Below are 22914 nucleotides of genomic sequence, written 5' to 3'. Positions count from 1 at the left end.
TGCAAAGGCTAGAAAAAGAGACTTTTAGATTTTCTATATAACTTAGGCTCGTCAAATATGTATGTAATTAATATTTCAAAAATTAAACGTTTAGTATGTTCCGATTTTATATTTTGCAATTAATCAAGAAGTATAGATTAAAAAAATGACTGTTTTAAGGTGATTTTATTTAAACGATTCTTATTAAAAACTTTAATGCGTGCCTAGTACTTATAGGGGGCCCCGAGGACCATTTGCCCCGAGGCCCCGAGCTGTCTTGTTACGCCACTGGGATTAAGACGCCTTATATTCCAGATTCAGCGCCCTGCTCTTCTTCCCCAAGTTGAGACAACACTAGCGAGACCAAAATTTGCTTCTGATGATGACCATTAGTGGCTTAGTGACTATTTTGAACAAAGAAAGATTTTAAGGTATCTCTTTATTACAGAAACGGTGGAGTAAAAGTATAGACGTTAATGGTACATAAATTTTGTTTTGCTTTTTCTTTCGTATCTGAGTAGATTATATTATAAAAATGTCCCACAACTTTTCGTTAAGGTAAAATCAAAGAATAGATCCTTGGAGACCTTAAGGTACAGAATCGTGTAGAGGTAATTTTGTCATACTTTACACGCAATCCATTCCTAATATACGCTGGAATAGTACTTTTTAACCAAATCTATACAATTGAGAGATATTTCCACTACAATATGCAACCCATCAAACTTCAAACAATAATGCACTTATTACACGCGCTGTAGGCAGCTGAAGGTAATTTCCTTTTTATTTTCACTGGAAATACGCTGTTTGATTTCAAGTGATAATGCCTTGTATTGTATGTCAAAGAAGTAGCAAATGGATAGGATTAACTGGTTAAAGAATTGCAAGATGGACCGATATGCCCAGTTTTGGAATATGGTCCACCACCACCTGCAGCCTACGAGCGAATTATTATTGCATGTTAATATTGTTAATGTTTCTATGTTTTTTTGACGATATTATTAATTCGAGAGAAGGGTTAAAGGGTAAAATCGGAATTTTACAGTCTTGTAATGACGTCATTTTTGTCTATCCTTGTTTAACTAATGTAAAATGACAATGACAAAAAATTTTGCCGAAATGTTGTTGTCGTGGCTAAATTTTACCTGAAATGCTTGTCAAGTGATTGTCAGTTTTGAAGTTTTGAAAACGCCAAAGCGTCAAAACATGCCGCCAAAAAACCCTCATCGATTTAACGAACAAACACAGTTAATAATTCTAAATGTGTTGGCTTTCTTTCAAATTGAACAGGAACAAGTTCGGAATGGCATACCACTAGACATCAACAATGTTATACAGCGAACTGCACAAGCAACGAAAGTCAGCCCAACAACCATTTCAAATTTGAGAAAAAATTGTGTAAAATCCGACAAAGATTACGCATCTAATGTCTCTACCAAGCAAAAGATTAACAAGACGAAAATCACAGAATATTTGAAGAATAAAATTCGGGATACAATCTATTATATGTACTCCCAAAAGGAATATGTTATACTGGCAACTATTAGACAAAAATTTCTGGAGCAAAACGAATATTTTCAATTTTCCATTGATTCATTGAGAAAGTGGATCAAAAGTATGGGTTTTAAATGGAAGAAGTCCAATGACAGAAAATATCTTATGGATTTACCGGATATTGTCCACAAACGAATAAAATTCTTAAGGGAGTACATTGAAAACAAAAATTTGGGACATGAGGGTTATACTCCGGTTTTTATGGATGAAACCTGGATAATTATTTAGTAAGGGATCATTTCGAAACAGCTGGACGATGGCTTTATTGGTGGGGCAAGTTTGATTTTTAAAAGTGGAAAAAAAAACAGGGGACTATCATGATAATATGAACAGGGGTAATTTTGAAAATTGGTTCAAGACTCAACTGGTGCCAAATCTTCCTGAAAAATCTTTAATTATTATGTACAACGCAAGCTACCATTCTGGCCTTTTAGAGAAAATTCCCACCAAATCATGGACAAAACAAAGAATGATAGAATGGTTAGGGGAAAAAAATATCGGCTATCCAGAAAAGGCAATGAAGGATCAGCGCAAACTGCCCCAAAGAGAAACAGTACTACCTTGATGAATATGTTAAGCCTTTAGGACATAAAATTTTACGGTTACCGCCATACCACTGCCAATTTAATGCGATTGAAATGGTGTGGTCTCAGTGTAAACGAAAATACGATCAGTACATTGCAAATTTTAAGGGATCAACACAAGAGGTTTTGGCAACATGGGAAAGGGTTATCGGGGAGATTTCTAGGGATAATTGGGAGAAATACGTAAACCATACGGACAAAGTAATACAAGAGGCTTGGGGAGCAGTACAAGTTTGTGATGCTTCTGACATCCCACCTCTTGTTATCACTACAGACGCAGATGACGACCTTACTGACGACGAATACTTTGATTTTGACTCTGACGATACGGACGAAGGCGACTAATTTTCTTCTAATACTGTGACCATTACAATCGCAATAAATTGGCATTGGTATATTTTTGTTTTACGATTTTGATTTTCCAACTATTCATCAAGGTAGTGCAATTTTTTCTTGTGTAGATTTTCGATAGTGGTTCTTTGAATTTTTATGTACTCCTCTGCTAATTATTTTTTGGGTCTTTTCGGGAGTATTGATTCCTAAATAATATTCTGTGATTTTCGTTTTGTTAATCTTTATTTATTTAAAAACAAAAATATGTTAATATTACTTATATGTTAGTTGAGCAAGTTATTAAAATAATTAGTGAGTAAATGACCTTTTTTGAAATACTAACATTTTATCCATCGCGGTTTCGCTCGCAAAAAATATGAACTATTAGCATTTCTTAACATGCTAAAAATTTATTTTCGATATCTTCAGTCGTTTAGGCTGTGCGTTGATATCTCAGTCAGTCAGTCAGTTAATTAGGACTTCTTCTTTTATTAAGACCTATTTAGATTTCTTGTGGAAATTGACTTAATTATTATCAAAAAATGCTAAAATATTATGTACACCACTGTATAGTAAAAGTCATACAGGTAATTAGACACCAGTAGTCAGTTACTTAGCAACAAATAAATTTAATAGGACATACGTTTTTTCCCACGAAAATGACGTCATTACACGACTGTAAAATTCCGAGTATATCATGCTGTCATGTTTTTATTTAAGTTGTAGTTATACGTATAAACAGCTATTTTCATAAAAGTCAGGAAAATGACACATTACTGGCGAGGAAATATAGTACGAGGCCTGTTTCTGTTTGGGCCCGAGTACTTTAATTGTCGTGTCAAGTAATGTCATTTTACTGACCAGTTTTGTATTAAAGTTTACCCGAAAAGGTATCTAATTTAGAATTTCCATTTTCGTATAGAACATTTGATTAATGTCAGTCAGTGGTGACAGGAGTAATTATAGATATGTAGTAATATGACAGGTATGGCCGGAAAAATGACAGATACGGTCGGTAAAGTGACAGGTGCCGCCCGTAAAGTGACAGGTGGCACAAAAAGTGGTTGAAAATGAAGGTTTCATCACTACTTTCATTAAAATACAAGAAGTGTCAATGGCGCACCCAGAGGGGCTGCCGGGATGTATCAAACAACCTTGATTCCTGAACCGCTGAACTAGTCTGTAAGTGAACAGAACATTATGCTTTTATATTTGATGTCCACTCCAGCACCTTGAGAGAGTGGGAGGATTTCAAAAGGGACATTGAATGCCCTACCTTCGATAATTTCAAAACGTTTATGAAGAGTCGCGCCGATTTTTTGGAAATGGCCCAAAATAATCATGAAAAACTAAAGGAGCCAAACACACGTTCATTCTTTGCTTGTGAAGACACCAGAAGTTTAAACTGTTATTTGTGTACGAAAGGTATTGGGAAAGGGAGTTTATTTCTGAATATATTAAGTCACATGGAGAAGGTACTGACTAAGAATGAGAAGGGTTACTGCCCATCAGGGCGTTTACCGGGTTGTATTTGACGCCTCATCGCCGACGGATTCAGGATTTTCCTTGAACGATGTTCAGTATAGTGGACCCACATTACAGCAGGACCTGTTGGCCATTCTATTGAGATTTAGACACACCTTTGTAATTGGCGGTAGGATTTACTGCCAAATGGTGCTGGATCCATCCCAAACAAAATTTCAGAGGATTGTGTGGCGCGAGCATGAATCCAAACCAATTGATACGTATGAATTGAAGACTGATCTACGGAACGGCTGCAGCGTCGTTTTTAGCCATTAGATGTCTTTTTCAATTACCAGATGAAAACGAAGCAAACTTTCCGAAGCTATCGGACAGATTTCTATGTAGATAACTTATTGAGCAGGACGGATACTTTAGACTAGACGAGATGGATCTGTGCTGGGATATCCGACATTTTGAAGCATGGAAAATTTAACCTCAGAAAATTTAAGTCTCATCAAATGACACATTTGAACGACCTACGAGAGCTCGACCAAAATGCAATTAACCTAAGAAATGCACGGGTTTTCAGGTGCTTCGGTGGCTGATTTCGGTGTCTGTGTATATTAGGTCCACTAACGCGCATCAAGGAGTATGTTCCTCTAAATCATTGGTAGCATTAATGATGGGTTTATACAATCATTATCATTAGTTAACTATCATTAGATCATTAAGAAATAGCCAATAGAAACACACGTTTATTGTGCGTCGCTAACCAACGAAACCATACTTTTGTTTCTAGTGGCTATTTCTTTATGATCTACTAATACTAATGATAATGATTGTATAAACCCACCATAAAATACAAGAAGTGTTGTTATTTACAACAAAAACATGAATGAAACGTAAAATTATTGGACGATGAGCTTGTGAGTATTTTAAATTTGCAAGACAATGTGTTTGCTACTCATAAAACCATAGGCGGCTGAACAGTGATGTAGTTCCTCTATTATTAATGCAAAATAAGAATAAACGTTAGAAATCACTTACTAGCATGTTAAATTTAATTGCATTTTTCTATCAATGCGTTATTGGTCTAAGAATGGGAAATAAATAATTATAAGCAGAAACACAAACTACATTTGATGGTTCCTTTATACTTTTTGTACAGTTAGAACCTACTCAAACAGATGATAATCAAAAAAGTTTACAAAATATCACAAATCGCAATTATTTAGAGAATTCTTATTCTTTCGTATCCTTTTAAAATTGAACTATGTTACGAAGTAGAAAATTCATTTAAATATCAAATTGTCAATTTCCAGTGAACAGTAAAATATTATTTTCGGAGATTGATGAAAAGAATATCAGTTTATGCAAAAGTTATTTCAAAATTATAATTAAGATAGTATAAACGGATTCGCTTCGCTAAAGAATATTGTATAATTTTATGAAAAGGCATTAAATTGAATATTCATATTTTTCATCAATTTTATTTTGATTCGCCTGTTTTATTATTATTTTATAACGTTATATTTGATATTGTTATAGTTTGTCATTGCAATCAATAATTTTATCCTTCAATGAAATTAGGAAAGGCATTCTCGTGGCTCTTTCAAAAACTATCATTTTCGCATTCATATTGAAACTAACTTTAATTTAAGCTCAACAGAAAGGTTTTGCGATCCTTTTTAGTACAAAAGGGTAGACGAAAAGTGTTCTCAATGGCACAAATTCGTAATAAAAACTTTCCCCTCCGATTTTTTTTAACTGGGAAAATCGATCGTTCATGCCAGATTAGACCTGGGCGGATGTAAGTGATAAAAAGTGCCACTATTTGTTAGCTTCCATATTTAACTTGACATTTTTTTGCACAAACGTTCCGTAGTTCCCCCAAAGAGTCAAATGGATGTACAGCAAAGCTGTCAATAATCCAAATCCTTAACGGAAGAAGCGAACTGTTTGTCCACGAATCGCGTTTGGATCCCAAAGGAGCAACCGTTCGAGAGTCCCGCGAAAACTGAAAGAAGCCAAAACCAGTGATCACAGATGGCATTGAACAGATTTCGTTAGGTTGATCGTAAAAAATCGTGATAAATCGTGAGAATTCCATTTTGAATGGCAAAGCAGCGGCGTGTTAATTTTTTCTTTACAATTTTTAATATAGTGGACCTTTGTACTTACCAAAGTAAAAATTCAAATACATTAATACATATATGAAATAAAACAAGGTAATATGTATACAAAATTATATTTTTAATCAGAGTCTAAATCAGACCCCTCATTTTCTTTGTTTTTGTACAAATCAGTACTATTCATTTTCTTACACATCTCTTTGTTTATTTCAAACTTATCGCATTGACCGCCTTCGGAAACCAAACTTTTTGTTAGTAGTATACCCTCCAAGGTACTACTAATTAATCTGTTTCTCATATTGGTTTTATTCAAATTTATTTGAGAAAAACACCTTTCTACATTCGCACTGGAGTGCGGTAAAGATAATAAATTAAATACGAAAGCAATTAATTTACCAAATTTTTGTTCACCGGTACCCAATTTTATTTTAGAAACTTTCCGCCAAAATGATACGATGTCATCACCAATACATAAATTAAAATCATCAAAATTTATATTTCGCAACATTCTCCATTGACTATCGATGTCTTGAAGACTATGGGAGTGCAGATTGGAAAAATGTGACACAACATCGGCAATAGATTTAACTTTTCTATTTACAACAGTCTCTGGATCCATGAAATCCAATTTTGAAAAAATAGAATCTTTTAAGGGAAATCTAGACAAGATCTGTTTTAAAGATTCAATATAAAATTGAAGGCATTGCTTTTTAATTTGCAAAAGGGTCTCTGAATTAGCACTGCTATTTATTACGGCGCCAAAGTACATTTCTTCAATATTTTGGAAGTTCCGTGGATTTTGGAAATCTATCTCGTAAACATTTAATTTACTCATGATACTGTCTTTAATAAAACATTCCATAATTGTTTTTATGGTGTTGCTGACTTCTTTATAAATAGTATGAATTTGTGGCTGTTCACTTTGCATTAACGTATTTAATTTATTAAAAAATGGTAAAGCATAAGCCAAAAATTCTAAGTACAATTTTGTTTCAGGTTGTTGAAGAAGGTGTAAAATAGAAAATGCTGCTTGATCTTTTTTAGATGATGCTTTATCCGTAAAGTATAGCGTTAAAGCGCCGTATTGAGTGAGTAACCTAGTGACAACTGACTCTAGTGACAGCCATCTTGTAGAAGATGGGTGTAGCATTTTTACTGGAGATACATTAGCAAATTGTTGAAATTCTTTCAATTCCTCAGTTCTTTTGGGACTATTGGAAAAGTAATTATAAACATATCTGGCGAATTTTTCAACTTCTTCAGGAAGCTTTTCGCACGCATATGACGCGCAAAGGTGGAAACTGTGACATATGCATTTCATGACAAATATTCCAGGTATAAGTTCTTTGATACGACTTACGACAGAATTTTGGCCCCCCATCATATTATTTGCTCCATCAGAAGCAAAACCGATACAGTTTTGTTTAAAATCAATTCCATACTTATTGAAAAATTGAATTATATGTTCAAACAAAGCTGCGCCAGTAGCGTCATGTATTGGAATTAACGCCAAAAAGTAGTCTTTTACATTATTGTTATTACAATTTATCCTTGCAACTAGGCACAAATTTTTAGTGCACGAGCGATCAGTTGACTCATCGGCAATTAAACTAAATTTGTTACTGTTCATCAAAGCTATTAGATTTTGCCGATGAGTTTCACCTGTTACGTTTGTAATAATTGATTTAATTTTGGTAGGACCGCATTTGATTTTTTTAGCGATGGCCGAGTCACTGCACACAGCACGCATTAAATCTGGAAGATGTTCCATTATCTTAAATGGAAGATTATGTTCCGCGACAAAACCGGCAATTCGTATCTCGGCTTCTTTTGCCCTCATCTCTGTGGTCATTTCTTTTGTCTTCTCAGCAAACATGGACGTAATGGTTTTTTGTCCTACGGTAGATACACAAGATTTCGTATGTTTTGATGTATACTCGTGTTTTACCAAATCACCCTTTCCATGGGTGATTTTTATGTCACATTTGCATGCTTTACACCTATATAAAATTAAGCTATATTTAACACTTTGTGTTCCGTATGAACTATAGGCGTAACTTACCAACCAAAAGATGCTCCATTTTGGCTTTCTTGTAACCATGGCATTTGTTTCTCCCAATCCTTCTTGTATTTTTGTTTGTACGCCAATTTAGGCCTCTTACGCGACGTTGAAGCCGAAGGTGAACTATCATCTGTGTCACTATCAACACGATTTGAATCGGAACCGGAAGACATTTTCGCTTCAGCACATTAGTGATTAATAGTTTATTTAGTTACGTATATTGTCAATAATAAAGTTGATGAAGAAACCCGAGTATACGTACAGGTACGGTCCAAACTGACTATGACTAATGAAATTAGCAAATTTGCATTAGAAACCGAACTGTGCGGTGTGCCAAAGTTAAACTGACTAATTAAAAATTAAAATCTCTCTATCTATAATAGGTATGCGTAAGGATTTCTACAAGACAATAATTCCTTAGTAAAAGTAATATACGCTGAGCGCGCAAGCCGACATCTGAGTGGCCAGGGATAAGGCAGCGTGGAAAAACACAACACAACACATCATGATTCATTCAACATTCACGTCGGTATCACGTTACTAACGTTACGCTTACGCTGCTTCAGCTCATTCTTTACTCATATCCATATGACTGTTGAATCAGCTGAATGTGCTATTGTTTTAATAACTGTTTCGTTTTGTGCATATAAATTTTATTCATGAATCAGATTAAAAAATTGAAAGTATTTTTTGAAATACGGAAAATCTTGAGATTTACTACTGTATTCGTGAGATCGTGAGATGTAACTCAAGATCGTGAAATCTCACGATAAATCGTGAAATCTGGGATCACTGGCCAAAACGGAAACTCTCTTTTAAATGGGACTGGGGGATAATCTATCATTTGGAGGGGGTTTTCATTACTTACACAACCATTCGACCGCTCGATTAGTTGCCGAGATGTTGCGCTTTAAGTTTTCAAAGTTTAAAAATAATAAAAAATCCAAGAAGGTTTTGTTTAAACTAACGAATGTATCGCTCGAAATGACATCAACTTCCATACAATTTATTATCTATAAGTATAATTTCTGTGAAGACCTTTGTCTGTGAGTAGTGTCATATTCCAATATAATTTATTGTGTGGTTTTCAAGTATTATCTGTGGAGTGTATTTGTAGCATAACGTGGTATCTGTTATGAGATTATGTTTAAGAGTTAATTGTGGATGTGTTCGTATTCTATTTGTGGAAATCTTGTACATGCCGATGTTATGTGTTGGAATGTGTCTTATGTCTGTGAATAGTCGACTAGAATCATGTGTAAGTGTTTTGTCCTTTGTCTTCCAGCTTTATGGTTCAGTGGTAGAGCGTTGGACTATAAATCCGGAGGTCGGGTGTTCGAACCTGGGTGAATTTTTCATCTGTGGCAGAGATGGGAATTACCTTAGACCAGTTTCGAGCATTCTGCCGGCTACTCCGAATTCGGTTTTCCGGCGAAAGGCTGTTGAGGATCCAGAACAAGAGAGGGACAATAAATAAGTAAATAAATTGAAGAACGATACGTGCCATCGATGACCGATTACATTTCTCTGATCTTCCGACGCTAGTAATAGGTTCCATACCAAAGACAGACCAAAACTTGAAAGAGGTTGTTATATCATCTGCAGTGCTTACCGAAGTCGGTGGCGCAATGGTTGCGTTGCCGACTGCTCTTCGGGAGGTTATGGGTTCTATTCCCGCTGCCGACTTCTCTGTCTGGTTTAGATAAGGCTAGCATTATGTTGCAATCTACGAGGCGAATGCTAGAACAGTGCTCTTCCCTCTCAGCACCCTAATTCCTTTTCCTTCCGTTCCCACCCTTAACTGTACCCATTCTTACATTCCCGTTCTCTGACTGAAGAGGATTTGGAAACTCTGAGCAGCCCGCCTCCGGTATCCCTCAGGGTGTCGGAGGAATGAAACACGTTGACATTTTCCTTTTCTACAGTGCTCTGAAGGTGATACATTTTGGCGAAACAGAAGCATCGAATTTTCCGCAAGTCATAACGGTGGTAGCTAACACAGTGATGACTGTTTCCGAAGGTAATCCCGCTACCTCAAGTCAGGGCTTTCTTTTTCAATCTTCGGTTAATTATTTTTAGTCTGTTGTAATTATCTTTTGTGTTTAACTTTCATAGGCACAAACAAATTCAATTATCTGAATCATCTTTCGATTAAAAAAGGAATAAAAACCGTGTGCGTGTGAATAATTAGGATTCTTAAAGTATTTCCAATTAGAGGTGTAATAATGACTACAGACACGATGTTCGACACGAAACTATCAAACGCAGTTGTATATATAGGCAGAACTAATATTTGTACATTGCCACGGCCTGAAGTAGTTAAATTAGGGGTTGATTCACAGACAACTTCGATTCTATCTAAATTACCAAACAAGCGCCCTCCCCATTTGCCACTAATCAGCAGTTATAATACGGTTCCTCGCTTCCTTACGGATGCACGAACGAGACCTGTCGATATTTTATATTGTTTCCGAGCCAAACACGGATTTCCTGCAATTTTGAGAAAACTAGATTTTAAATTTTCGTACGTAATTAGTCATCGCATCAAAGTATCCTGTGTGAAATGACGGGAAGTAACTCGGTGCTCTAATACCGTAGACACGTGTCGTATTCTATAAATTGCTCGATGGGGTGAGTTTCGCCTCTAAATTGTCGACTGCCAGAATCATATCCTCCATGAAAAATTGTTTATAATAACTCTCCCTTACTCCTCGTGGGAAGGCCTTGACGTAATTATTAAAGTGTCGGCCAAGGAAGCTCTCGCACATACATCACGCGCGCGTTTAAAGGAAAGACATGATAAGAGTATTTGGCGGAAATGGGGCTGTCAGATGCCGGAATCGGGCCGGAATTACCCCTTATACTTACTGTCTAGTTAGAAAACACGCGTGCGAATCTAATCTATTTCTGAAACTTATTTGTTTGAAAAAATCTTCCTTCGTCCCTTAATTTGTATATGCGCGCGATCCTATAAATTTAATGCAATCATTTTCGGTCATAATTTGCCATATAATCTTTTCAGTGGAACAGTCGAAGGTGTGTTTCAATTTTTTTCCAGAACCCTCCCCTGTACGTTTGGACGATTGCCTCTATAGAATTTGGCTCTAATAGATACCGTTTAAACCCGCACGCGCTGTGTTAGTTCACGGATTTAGTAGAAGAATGAATGTAATGTCACATCTGCCGCTTGTCTAACACCTAAAAGAGAAACATGGAGATATTTGTATTGTATATGGACGAGGGAGATGTGTTTGGGATGGGATTTATATGTCACCGAAAGTTTCTGATGTCTTTATTTCGTTTTCATATGGGGTCGGTTTAGTGTTTCATAATATGTTTTATAACTATGCAAAATAGTAGGCTGTCACAAGGAAGATTAATAACACATTGCAGCCACTTTTTATTCATTATGTTCGATGATTACTTCTAAGAGTCTTGAAATCATGATTTTACGTTTCACCTTTTCCTTTACGAGATTTTTGTAATTTGTCCAAAATCTATGACACATTTTAATGAGCATTAAACGAAGGTCGGAGGTATATTTATTCATACACTGCAAACTGCAATATTCAAGAGGTTATAGGCCAAGGAACATTGTGGAAGTGAATTAGTAACATTTGCTGAATAGAAAATACACATATACTGCACATTTAAATGCAAAATTTTTATTGGTTGCAATTTTCAAATGCCGGTAACACACGGGAAATTTTGCTTTCAATGGTGGTAGTTGACAAATGAAATCTGTCTGTAATTCCGTTTTTCAGTTTATATATAGTCGTTTACTTGCGTAAATTGCCGTTGATAATAATAATAATAATAATAATAATATTGCCTTTATTTGAGGAAATAGAAAAAAAAAATAACCAAAGGACTTCCAAGCAAGGGCGAAGTTCAGTGCAGCAGAAAAACCGCTGCCTGTTCTTACACTTAACCCTAGAAATTATTCCGATACCTAGTATAGACATATTCTATTTGGTATGAAAACTAATTAGAATTACTAAATTAAAATAAATAAAAAAGTATAAATGTGAACTAGACAAACAAAAAATGTAACAAACAAAAAAAAACAATATTTGAAGTTTAGGCACGTGACTGATTTTCAAGCAGGAATTTCCGTAGCTTACACTTGAATGAAATTAAAGAAAGTTTTTTAAGGTTTTCGGGTAATTTATTGTAAATACTTGCAATGCAATAGGAAAAGGAACGTTTAAAAAATTGAGTAACATGTGTTGGCGGTGTTTATAGCCCCTTAAACCTTAAATTCAGATTATGGACATCCGTCCTAAAGGTGATCTTTTCATACAGATAAGATGGCGACCTGTTGATTATAATATTATGGAATACCGTGGCAGCATGCAAAAACCTCCGATTTTTCATATTAAGCCATTTTAATTCCTTTAATTTGTAACTAATTGGTTCAAATTTCCTGACTCCAAATATGTCTTAGACAGGAATTTTGCAGCAGTTGTATCTTTCTTATATCTGCTGAGTCAAGAAAGGGGCCATAGACAGTATCACAATAATTTAGGCCAGACAGCACCATGGCGTTACATAGAGTAGCTTTCTGCATACGAGTAAGCAAGTGTCTAGTGCGGTAAATAATCTTCAAACTCGCATTACCACGTTGTATACATCGGGATATATGATTTTTAAACCGCAGATTTGAATCTACCACTAACCCCAAATTGTTTACACAATCTTCTATGGATATTGCCTTTCCACCTATGGCTATTTGTACGTTACCCTTCGCTTCTAATCTATGTTTATCCCTACCAAAGAGAATCTCTTGTGTTTTGACCGAATTAAGGAAGAGACCATGATCCCTAGAAACATTTGCTATATGCGTTAGATCTTCATTAATTCTATGGCATGCTAACTGTACTTCCGATGGGTCAAAAGAGTAGTATAACTGCGTATCACCCGCATAGAAATGAGAAGTGCAAGGGGAAACGTAGAAATATAGATGTTGAACAAGATTGGACCCAATACGGAGCCTTGCGGTACACCGCAACTAGTGTGAAGAAATTTAGACATAATATCTGCAGTCGACACCGCTTGGACTCTATCCTCCAAATAACTAATCATAAACTTCCTGGCTGTATGTGATAGTCCCGAGTAATGTAAGATGGAAATGAGCAGTTTGTGGTTAATTGTGTCGAAAGCTTTCGTAAAATCTAACAACACCAGAGTAGTCAAGTGTCCCTTATCTGAAGCAATCATTATGTCGTCCACTATTTTTAGCAAGGCTGTATTGCAACTGTGACCAACTTTAAAGCCTGACTGTACGTTGGGAATAATTTTATTGAAACACAAATGCGACGAAAGTTGCAGAGCAATTACTCTCTCCATAACTTTAGATAAGGTAGGCAATATACTAATCGGGCGCAGGTCTTTAAGTAAAGTGGGGTTTGAAATTTTAGGCAACGGAATTATTCGTGCCTGCTTCCAACATTTTGGGAAAGTGGAATGCGTAATACAAAAATTAATTATATGCGTAATTACTGGAAGCAGATACGGAATACACCAGTTAATCAGATTAATCCCAATCCCATCAATACCAATTGCCTTTGATTTAATTGACCGGATTATCCTAAAGATTTCATCCTCGGAAACCGTGGTGAAACTTAAAATTGTGGATATAGAAGCCCTTCATAAAACGTTTCCAAAGCGGTAGTGTCACCAAGTAGTCTAGTTGCCGAATTAGTAAAGTACTGATTCAATTTCTCTACGTCGGACAACTCTTTGGGTATGGGTTTTGATTTATTTGTTTTATTTAAATTACGAAACTCTTTCCAGAGATTATTATGATGTTCACTGAAACGCTCTTGGTAATATTTGCGTTGCTGCTTTTTAACAGCTACGGTAACAAAGTTTCGAATAGATTTATAGACGTTCCAATCTACTTGATGCCTTGACTTTTTATAATTATTAAGAGCAACCTGCCTAATTGCAAATAATTGCCTTATACCGTCAGTGAGCCAAGGAGCATGTGGTTTTGAAAACCTAGACGTTTTCAGAGGCACGTGCAAGTTAAAAAGTGTCAATAGATTCTCATTGAAAATGTTTACCTTCGTATTTATATCTGACGCCTCAATTACACATTTCCATGGAATCGACATAAGATCGCCTTTAAACCGGGTGTAACTAAACTGTGTAAAATCTCTGTAAGTGTATATGTTTTGAGCAGAAGTCACCCTTTGCACGGGTATGTGGCAATAAATCAATTCATGATCAGATACACTTGGCAAGTGAATTGTCCCTTTAATTTTAATTTAAATTAATTTTAATATCATCTCATTTATACGAAAAAAATAGTCTTTGCAAAGGCTGATCTGTGTAGCAGGGGCTGCTTTTTCTCCACCGCACTTCTCGATTGAAGATAAAACGAGCATTTTGACATATTCAAAGCTTATTCTCAAACAACTCAGAAAACTCTGCAACAGAAAACAGCGCAAATGCAGCAGGTATTTTTTATATTTGTAGATAAAGATTTATTTACATCTTACTTTAGGTGTGAGTGTCGCAAGATTCTTCGGGAATATAAAACGACCCACGAACTTCACGCGCCTTAAGTATGTCACAGACCGAGTGCAATTTTGGACAACAACGATTTTGGAACTAAAAGTGTTCTCAGACGTTTGATCCATTCCTTTTTTGAGAGAAAAAAAACGCGAACATTGAATAAAATTTTAACAGCGTTAAATGAAGATGAACCTCAATTGAAGCGGACCACAGTATGGATAAAGCAAATTGGTTTTCAGTGAGTATACACATTTTTTTTACTTGTAATATACCTATTTTGCTTGTCATTATAGATATGGGAAAATGTCGCTCAATAGTGCTCTTAAGGAAAACTTACTTGGAGGCGTCATTTCTTGCGAGAAATAAGAAGATGCCGCAAAGAAGGGAGGAAGTTGTATTTTCTAGATAAAACTTGGAGGAAGGCTATAAGCAAAGTATGGAAGGACGTCACAATTCGCAACCCAAGACAAGCATTCATCGAAGGGTTAACAACGAGATTGAAAGAATTCACGTGACGTATAGGGACTACTAAGAAAATCATTACTGGAGAGAAAACATTTAGATGATCTGTTTATAATGTGGCAGGAACTCAAGGTTCTGTTACTGGAGATCAATAGGAATCATTTTCTTGTTTCGTTTTACCGAGTCTCCCACCAAGAATCGATGTATTTTGCATAATCTCATATCTGTGGGTAGTCCAGGGTAAATAGTTCTAAAATAATTTATTTTCCAAAAAAATTAGTTACCGGGCCAAACCGGGTTTTTCATGCACGTGAAATGATTAAAAATCGGGGAACGGAAAACAACGGAATTTTTCCGCGGGTGAAATCCCGGGGGTTAAAAGGGGTGGAAAGTGCAGTTTTGCAAATTTTAGCAAAATGTTTAATTTAAAGCCTTTAGAGAATAAAAAAATTAACCACTTTTGTATCTGCACTATTTTCACATACCCTCCAATTTTCCTAGAAAAACCGGCAAAACTGTTTTTTTCGTTTTTTATTCTCAGTTTGCGAAAAAAAGTCGTAGGGGTTTGAAATTTGGAGGAAACAGCTTGTTTTATGAGAAAAAAAGGAGACAATTTTTTTTGGACCCGTAAGTTGAACCGTTTCCGAGATCTCAAGATTTTCTGAAGAAAAAACACCTCTTTTTCAAAGAGATGAAAAATCTATTTTTTAATAATCAAAAATAAAAATTATTATTCGAATAAAAAAAACTGGGGGAACAGTTTTAAGATACGCGGTTTTTGACATTTGTAAATAGCTTTTTTGCAACTAAATAAAATTAACTTATTGGATCCGTGCTAATAAAGAGTTTTTGAAATCTGTCTTCTCTCTCCTCTTTAATGTTGCTAAAATATTTTCTGTTGTTTCCTAGTGCCTTAATTAAAACATATTTATTATTTCTTTTTTCTTCATTTTTACCGCAAACAATTCGGAGTAAAATCTAATTCTTTTGCTTCCTGAACAATTTGTTTTTATTCACTAACTCTTCTTCCTGCCTGTTTTACACTTGATGTAATTGCGCTGGGTCTGTTGATCGCTTTATCGAATTATGAATAAAATCCTCATGAAGTTTATTCCAGGTCTTATATCTCAAATCATCTATTGCTTTGGCCGATAAAATTAACGTTCTTATTGCAGATTTTGCAAGTTTTTCAACAGGCCCAGCGTAATTGCATCAGCTATAAAATAGTCAGGAAGAATAGTCAGTGAACAAAAACAAATTGTTCAGGAAGCAAAATAATTCGATTTTACTTCGAATTTGCTTTTATTGCGGTAAAAAAGCAGAAAAAAGAAATAATAAAGATATTTTAACTAAAACAGTTGAGCATAAGGAAACAAAAGATAATATTTTAGCAACATTAAAGAGAAGCAAGAAGATAAATTTCGAAAAAATCTTTATTAACATCCAACACGTTGATTTATCATGTCAAAAACCGTGTATATCTTAAAACTGTTTTTCCAGTATTTGGCGATTTTCTCGAAGTATAAGAATAATATTTTTTTATTTTTGTTTATTAAAATATCAGTTTTCCCAAAAATTTTGCTACCCCGCGCACCTCTGTACGATGAAAAAAAATAGATTTTTCATCTCCTTGTAAAAAAAGGTGTTTTTTTCAGAAATCGTGAGATCTCGGAAACGGTTCAACTTTACGGGCCGAAAAAATTGCCCCCTTTTTTTATCATAAAGCAAGCTATGTTTTCTCAAAATTTCAAACACCTACGACTTTTTTTCGCAAAAATAAGATTAAAAAACGAAAAAAACAGTTTTTTCGGTGTTTCTAGGAAAATTGGAGGTTATGTGAAAATAATGCAGATACAAAAGTCGTTCATTTTTTTATACCCTATAACTTTTATATTGAACATTTTCGCCACAAATTGCAAAATACCCTTTCCACCCCTTTCAACCCCCGGGATTTAACCCGCGGAAAAATTCAGCTGTTTTAATCTGCCTAATTTCTAATCATTTCGCCTGCATAAAAAACCCGGTTTGAACCGGTAACTAATTTTTTTGTCAAAAAATATTATATAGCCTGGACTGGACTAGGGAGAAACAGCAGACAAGGGAAGGGGATGACAGATATTGTCGGCAAGACTGGAAAGTTAATCCTCCAGGCGAAGAGATTCAACGAGCTGTCTAAGAAAGAAAGAACGAATGCAATTCAGTAACAAGACTGCCAACGGCAGAATCAAGATTGAGTGAATCTGAAACATGGCACCGAACACTTTGGGCCATCTAAACTTCAAGAATCTCCAAGGAGGTTGAAGAAAAAGCACCATCAAACGTATAACCATCGATGCAACCAGGGGAAGTCTCGAATGCGAAATTTGTAGCCAAGAACTCATAAGACTTACTAGAAATAGTGCACTCAGATGTCTGGGAACCAGCCAGGATAGAATCAAACGGAAAAGCAAAGGAAGATTTAGTATTCATCGACGAGTATTTTGGATGGTGTATGACTAAACCCGTGAAGAATAAAAGTAATGTTTTCGACGCGTTCAAGAATAATAAAATACAGGGCGAGAATCTGACATGGAAGAAGATCAAGTACTTACAATCCGATAACGTAAAGGAACACGTGAGCAACATCTTCGATGAGTATCTGAGAGCAAACGGAATCGGGAGGGGATTGACAGACACGCACATATCAGAACGGAATGGATCGCCGTGAGAAGAAATCGTACACTCGTGGAGATGAGTCCGGATTGCCTCAATAGTTCTGGTGCGAACCCATCAACACGGCCAACTACACCAGGAATCGATGTCCATCAAGAAGTTGAGAGGAAAAATACTACACGAACTTTGGACTAGAAAAGAACTATACGTCAGTTATTTCCGCGAATTTGAATGCAAGGTGTACACACAAAACAGGGAGCAGGACCCAGGGAAATTCGAACCTCGATCCAGAAAGGATATGCGGAGATGTCTAAGGTGAACAGAGTGTGGATCCCAGAAGAGCGGAAAATCAACATCACGCAGTATGTAAAATTCGAGTTCAAAAAGAAGACGAGTTTTCAATCAGAAATCAAGAGAAGTGAAAATATATATGAAACCATACACAAGAGAGGTTCGAGATGTCAACATTTATGAAGAAGAGAATTGGTTCGAAGCGGAAAAGCCGATGAGGACTACAATAGAAACTCAATAAGTCCAGAGGCGCAGCGACTCCGCGAGAAGGAAACGTTAACGACGATAAAAACGTTAAACATCAGCAACCGCAAACAGAGGAAGCTGAACCAGCGCCAGCGATGAAAGGAAGCAGTGGAAGACCTCGACTCGTACACAACGGACCCAGGGAAAGACCTCAGAAGCGGGTCAACATGATACGAATCGTCGAAGAATCTGCGGTAGAAATTCTGGTTCAACAGCACTCGATGGACCAGATTCGAACCAGTGGATCGACGCAAACAAACGACTATTATGATACGTGGGTTCTCGTTGATCGACCGAAAAACCAACGAGTTATTGAAAGTCGTGCCATCTTAAGAAACAACTATCAGGTTGACGGAACACCGCACAAGAGGAACGCGAGAATCATCGCTAGCGGTTTTGGTTAACGTCCCGGCATAGATATACGCCGGTGGGAAGACTCAATACGATTGGTTACATCTCTCGCGGCTCCACATCAAATGGAAGTGAAACAGTATGATGAATGGAGTATTGAAGGAAAAAACATATATGGCCCATGAAAGCGCTTGGAGGAATTGTTGCGGAGGATTATCGCAATATAACCAAGCAACAGCGAAATCAGCAGGAAAGTCAAAGAAATGCTCCAGTCTTTGAGTTTTCGGAGATTAATTTGATTATTTCTGGGAAAGTTGAAGAATTCCCCAGAATTTGGACTTTGATTTGATTATTTAATTAACTTTTAGTTGGAAAATGAGGCGACCGACGAGCCGGTGCATCTTTCCTACAACGCATAGCTTTAGAAATACAGAGAAGTTCTACAAACTTGAAGAATTATTTTCCTTGGCACAATCGTGCATTAAACATTATTGTTTAGGTTCATTGACATTTGATTTATTTGATGACGTCATCAATTACATTGATTACTATATAATTAAATTAATCCGGGAAACACTCGCGCCCACGTGGGCGACCCCGCGAATAAAAACCAAGATGGCCGACAAGTGTCGTAGTTCTACTATGGTACGAAAGATTTCAGAAAGACGTGAAAAGATTTGGTCTCACAGGATCTAATTATGATCCGTGTGTGTTCTATTTGGGACGAGGGGAAGAGATATTTATCCTGGCGGTGTGTATGTAGATGATTTCGTGGTTATCTCAAAGGGCCAGAAACGGATCAATCTAATTTATTTATTGATTTATTTATTTACGGTTGACCATTATAACAAAAGAGAAAAAAACTACGTTAATACATATAAGAAAAATGAAACGTGAAGAGCTGTGCGTAAGTGAGTCAAACAACAGATTTATAACATACAATAGATATAAAAGATAGAAATAATATATGAAGGGTTAAGTATTAGAAAAGCTAAATAACTACATAAAACTAACTCAAACGATGTACAAGGTGGAAATATAAAACTAAATATTGTTACTCCAAGACAGATCGATTTTCTATAAATAATACTTTTTTAAACAAAGATATAGGCAAACCAAAAAAACTGAAATTCTTGCAAAGAGTGTTGGCCGAGGTGCGAAATCCAGAATCTCGGGGATGTAAAATATTGCCTCAGTATAGAATTCTCGAGAAGTGATGATAGAATTGAAATATGTCAGAAGGGATATCTGTCCTCCAAAGATTCAGAATGGAGGATTCTAAGAGCGCGAAGATTCAGAGCATTTACCTTACAGAGAACTGGTGGGCTCAGTGATGTATTTGGCTGTGTCTACGAGAGCTGACATAGGTCAAGCAGTCAGTTACCTCATCAGCCAGTAAAACTCCTGTCGTTCATTCTGGGAGGAAGTTAAATATCGTGGGAATCGAGAAAGCAGAGTACTCCAGCTTTATCATCTACAGAAGCAGAATACATGCTGAATCTGTAAAAAAATCGGTTTACCTACAACGATTTCTTACAGAATTCTGATTTGAGCAAAAAGTCAAAGGTGAATATTGTTCTGTGACAATACTGGAGCAATAAACCCCAGTTCTTGAGAGCAGGACGAAACATATTGATGTCAAACATCACTTGATGCGAGAAATTGCTCAAAGTAAAGAGGGTCCAAAAATCGAATATATATCCACCAGAAATCTGATAAATAATCGAGAAAGAATGATCTACATATCAAGGGGAAGTGCTGAAGAGTAATCAACAAAAGATATGTCTGTGAGAGTTTGAACAATTTATGGCCGTTTTCGTCAACAAATTTATGCTGAGTTTAGCTTAAACGTAGCTCAAAATCTATGACCGCAATCGTTATCATAGATTTTAACCTATGCTTAAGCTAAGTTTAGTTTACATTTGTCGGTGCAAAAGGCCATTAGTGTTTAATAATAAGCGCGCAAAGTTAATTTGTCTTTTGGCAGTGTACATTCGACATAAAAGATGTAAGTAATACTGTCAAAAACGCTTTTAGATATTTAAATCAGCCTATAGCTTTTGTGACTGTCCGGATAACATATATATAAACGTATGGCTTTATTAAAGTGACTTGTAACTCGATGGGTAATCCGTTGAGGTGAGGGGATGAATGTTAAAACTAAACCTTCCATTAAACCTAGCTATCTAAATGAACGTGGCAGTGAAATTCTTGATTTTTTAACCAAAATTGTAAATTACAATCGTTTTTTTTGTTTTGTAAATGATAACCCTGTATGTCATCATTCACATCGGTCTGCAATTCTTCTTTCTACACATTTTTATCAACAATTTCATGTTAATTTTGCGCCTGGCATATCTTCCATTAGCGATTTTACGTTTCCGACCTTCACTGCCTGTCGTATTTGTTAAAGTAATTAAAACACACCTCCTTGTAGAGATAGTGTGTACATAAATCAATCAGTCACTCAATCAATAACGCAAAGTGAGCATAATAGCGGAGCTCTTTTGGGAAAATGCGCTAAAACTGCATCCCTTTTCCATTTTGTCCATTTGCTCATTATAGTCACAAGAGGACAGTAGGACCTAAAATACGTTTAAGTCTTCTTAGCTTGCTGTTCACGTTTGTTTTACAAATTGAATATTAACTATCCATCTTCTGTTTGCAAACTGCATCGATTCGCGTAATAAATCTATCTTCGTGGAATCATACATAGACAGAAAAGCTATTAAAATTGTTAGCTTATTTGGATTGAATTCAATTAAAAGAGAATGAAAATCCCACGGGACATTACAAATGAATATTACTTACATAAACGACAATTATTTGCGTATTAAACATCAACGTAAATCATTACAAAAATGACAATAGTTTTAGTAGGCTGTAATTTAATAGCAAACTGCTTGATACGCGATATTTATAAATTATTTCAACCAAAAAATTAATTCTATTCATGGAGAACTTTTTCGAAATTGCCGTTTTAGATATGCTCCCGATACCTGGAAGGTTATCCAAGGTGACGAAGAGCTTACCCATCTATTTTCTCTTGCACCGTCGCAGGTGGCTACATAATTGATGTTAAATTGGTTACCAAATATGCATCCGCTGCTGAGACTTTATTCGACAATTTTAGCAATGAGGCATTAAATGTGATCGTCAAGAGGTTCGTTCCGCAGACTCGCTCGCGTATAACGCGACTGGAATACATTACCGGGTGCGAATTTCAGTAGTTCACAGTAATTAATCCATCATAAGTAGGTAATTTGTAATTACTGATTTAATAACAAAGTGTATATAACGGAATGACTGAAACTAATCTCGGCAATTAGTGATTTGTTTTGCAAGAGAGTGAAGGTAACGATCTAATTAGAAGTAGTATTTCATCATACCGACATGAAGGTGCACTTATTAGGTTTTACAACTCATTCAAGAGTTTTAAATAATTCGGTGCTATCTAAATCACCTCGCGTTATAGCATTTTCTATTGGTTCACGTGAATACTTTCAAAAAACAGCCATTTACCATCACGCAATTTCCCCAAGTGTTCCCAGATTTACACGTTTCAGGTTGCATTGAAAACAAAGCATATAATGTTTTGGCAGATTTTAAAATGCTTTTTCGAAAAACGCTCGGACCCATTAATTTTAGGTTCCAAAAGGAAATCTTTTACTAAAAACTCCCCTATACCACATACCGTTACGGTAAAATTTTAAATCACTTAACAGGACAAGTAGGTAACATCCTTTGAATAGCTATCCTGTTCTGAATTTGAGATTTTGTTTTTCAAAATGCTCCTCATTAAAGTTTCAAAGACGCTTGATGGGGTTTAAAACTTTCAAAACGAGCCGCTGACTGTAGTTTTGATTTTGATTTAAAAAAACAAAAAATTGCAAAAACGCTAGAGAAAAGCTTAATCTTTAGCGAAATATAAATTTGGATGGTTCGGTTATGAATTAATGTTAAAAACCAGAGAGAAGAGCGACAATGCTGCGACACGAAGGAAAATCCGGACTTTCAGCAAGATGGGGCTCCGCCACATGATGATCTAGCTGTTGGGCAGTGGCTCAACCAATAGTACAAAAAATGTAGCGTATAAAGTTCGACCTGACAATATCTAGTAGCTAAAACACATGAATGTAAATTTTAAAAAACTCTTTTGTTAATGACCCTGAAGAACTTCAACACGGACTTTGTTATTGTCTGTGCACTAATGGATACTAAATTTTATACAATCCGACACCTGAAATGTGTTAAAATTATTTGTAACCAGACCATCTGAATT

The 22914-nt window shown here is 35.9% G+C and overlaps 1 protein-coding gene across 1 annotated transcript; it reads right to left on the bottom strand.

Annotated features, from left to right (window-relative positions):
- Positions 1-5953: 5953 nt before the first annotated feature.
- On the bottom strand, positions 5954-8308 carry LOC116178953 (SCAN domain-containing protein 3-like). The gene is made up of 2 exons (XM_031498619.1): positions 8109-8308; positions 5954-8046 (listed from the first exon to the last, which is right to left on the bottom strand). Exons 1-2 carry the CDS (start codon positions 8279-8281, stop codon positions 6168-6170), a joined length of 2052 nt encoding a protein of 683 aa, XP_031354479.1. The 5' UTR covers positions 8282-8308; the 3' UTR covers positions 5954-6167.
- Positions 8309-22914: the final 14606 nt, after the last annotated feature.

This window comes from Photinus pyralis, unplaced genomic scaffold, assembly GCF_008802855.1.
Source record: "Photinus pyralis isolate 1611_PpyrPB1 unplaced genomic scaffold, Ppyr1.3 Ppyr1.4_LG8, whole genome shotgun sequence".
Taxonomy (NCBI): Eukaryota; Metazoa; Arthropoda; class Insecta; order Coleoptera; family Lampyridae; genus Photinus; species Photinus pyralis.
This window is presented reverse-complemented; position numbering and strand designations above follow the sequence as displayed.

Excerpts from the sequence above, each read along its gene's own strand:
- LOC116178953 (XM_031498619.1), bottom strand. The coding sequence starts at position 8,281 with ATGTCTTCCGGTTCCGATTCAAATCGTGTTGATAGTGACACAGATGAT. Across the intron at positions 8,047-8,108 it reads AATGGAGCATCTTTTGGTTG|GTGTAAAGCATGCAAATGTG; the intron begins GTAAGTTACGCC and ends AATTTTATATAG.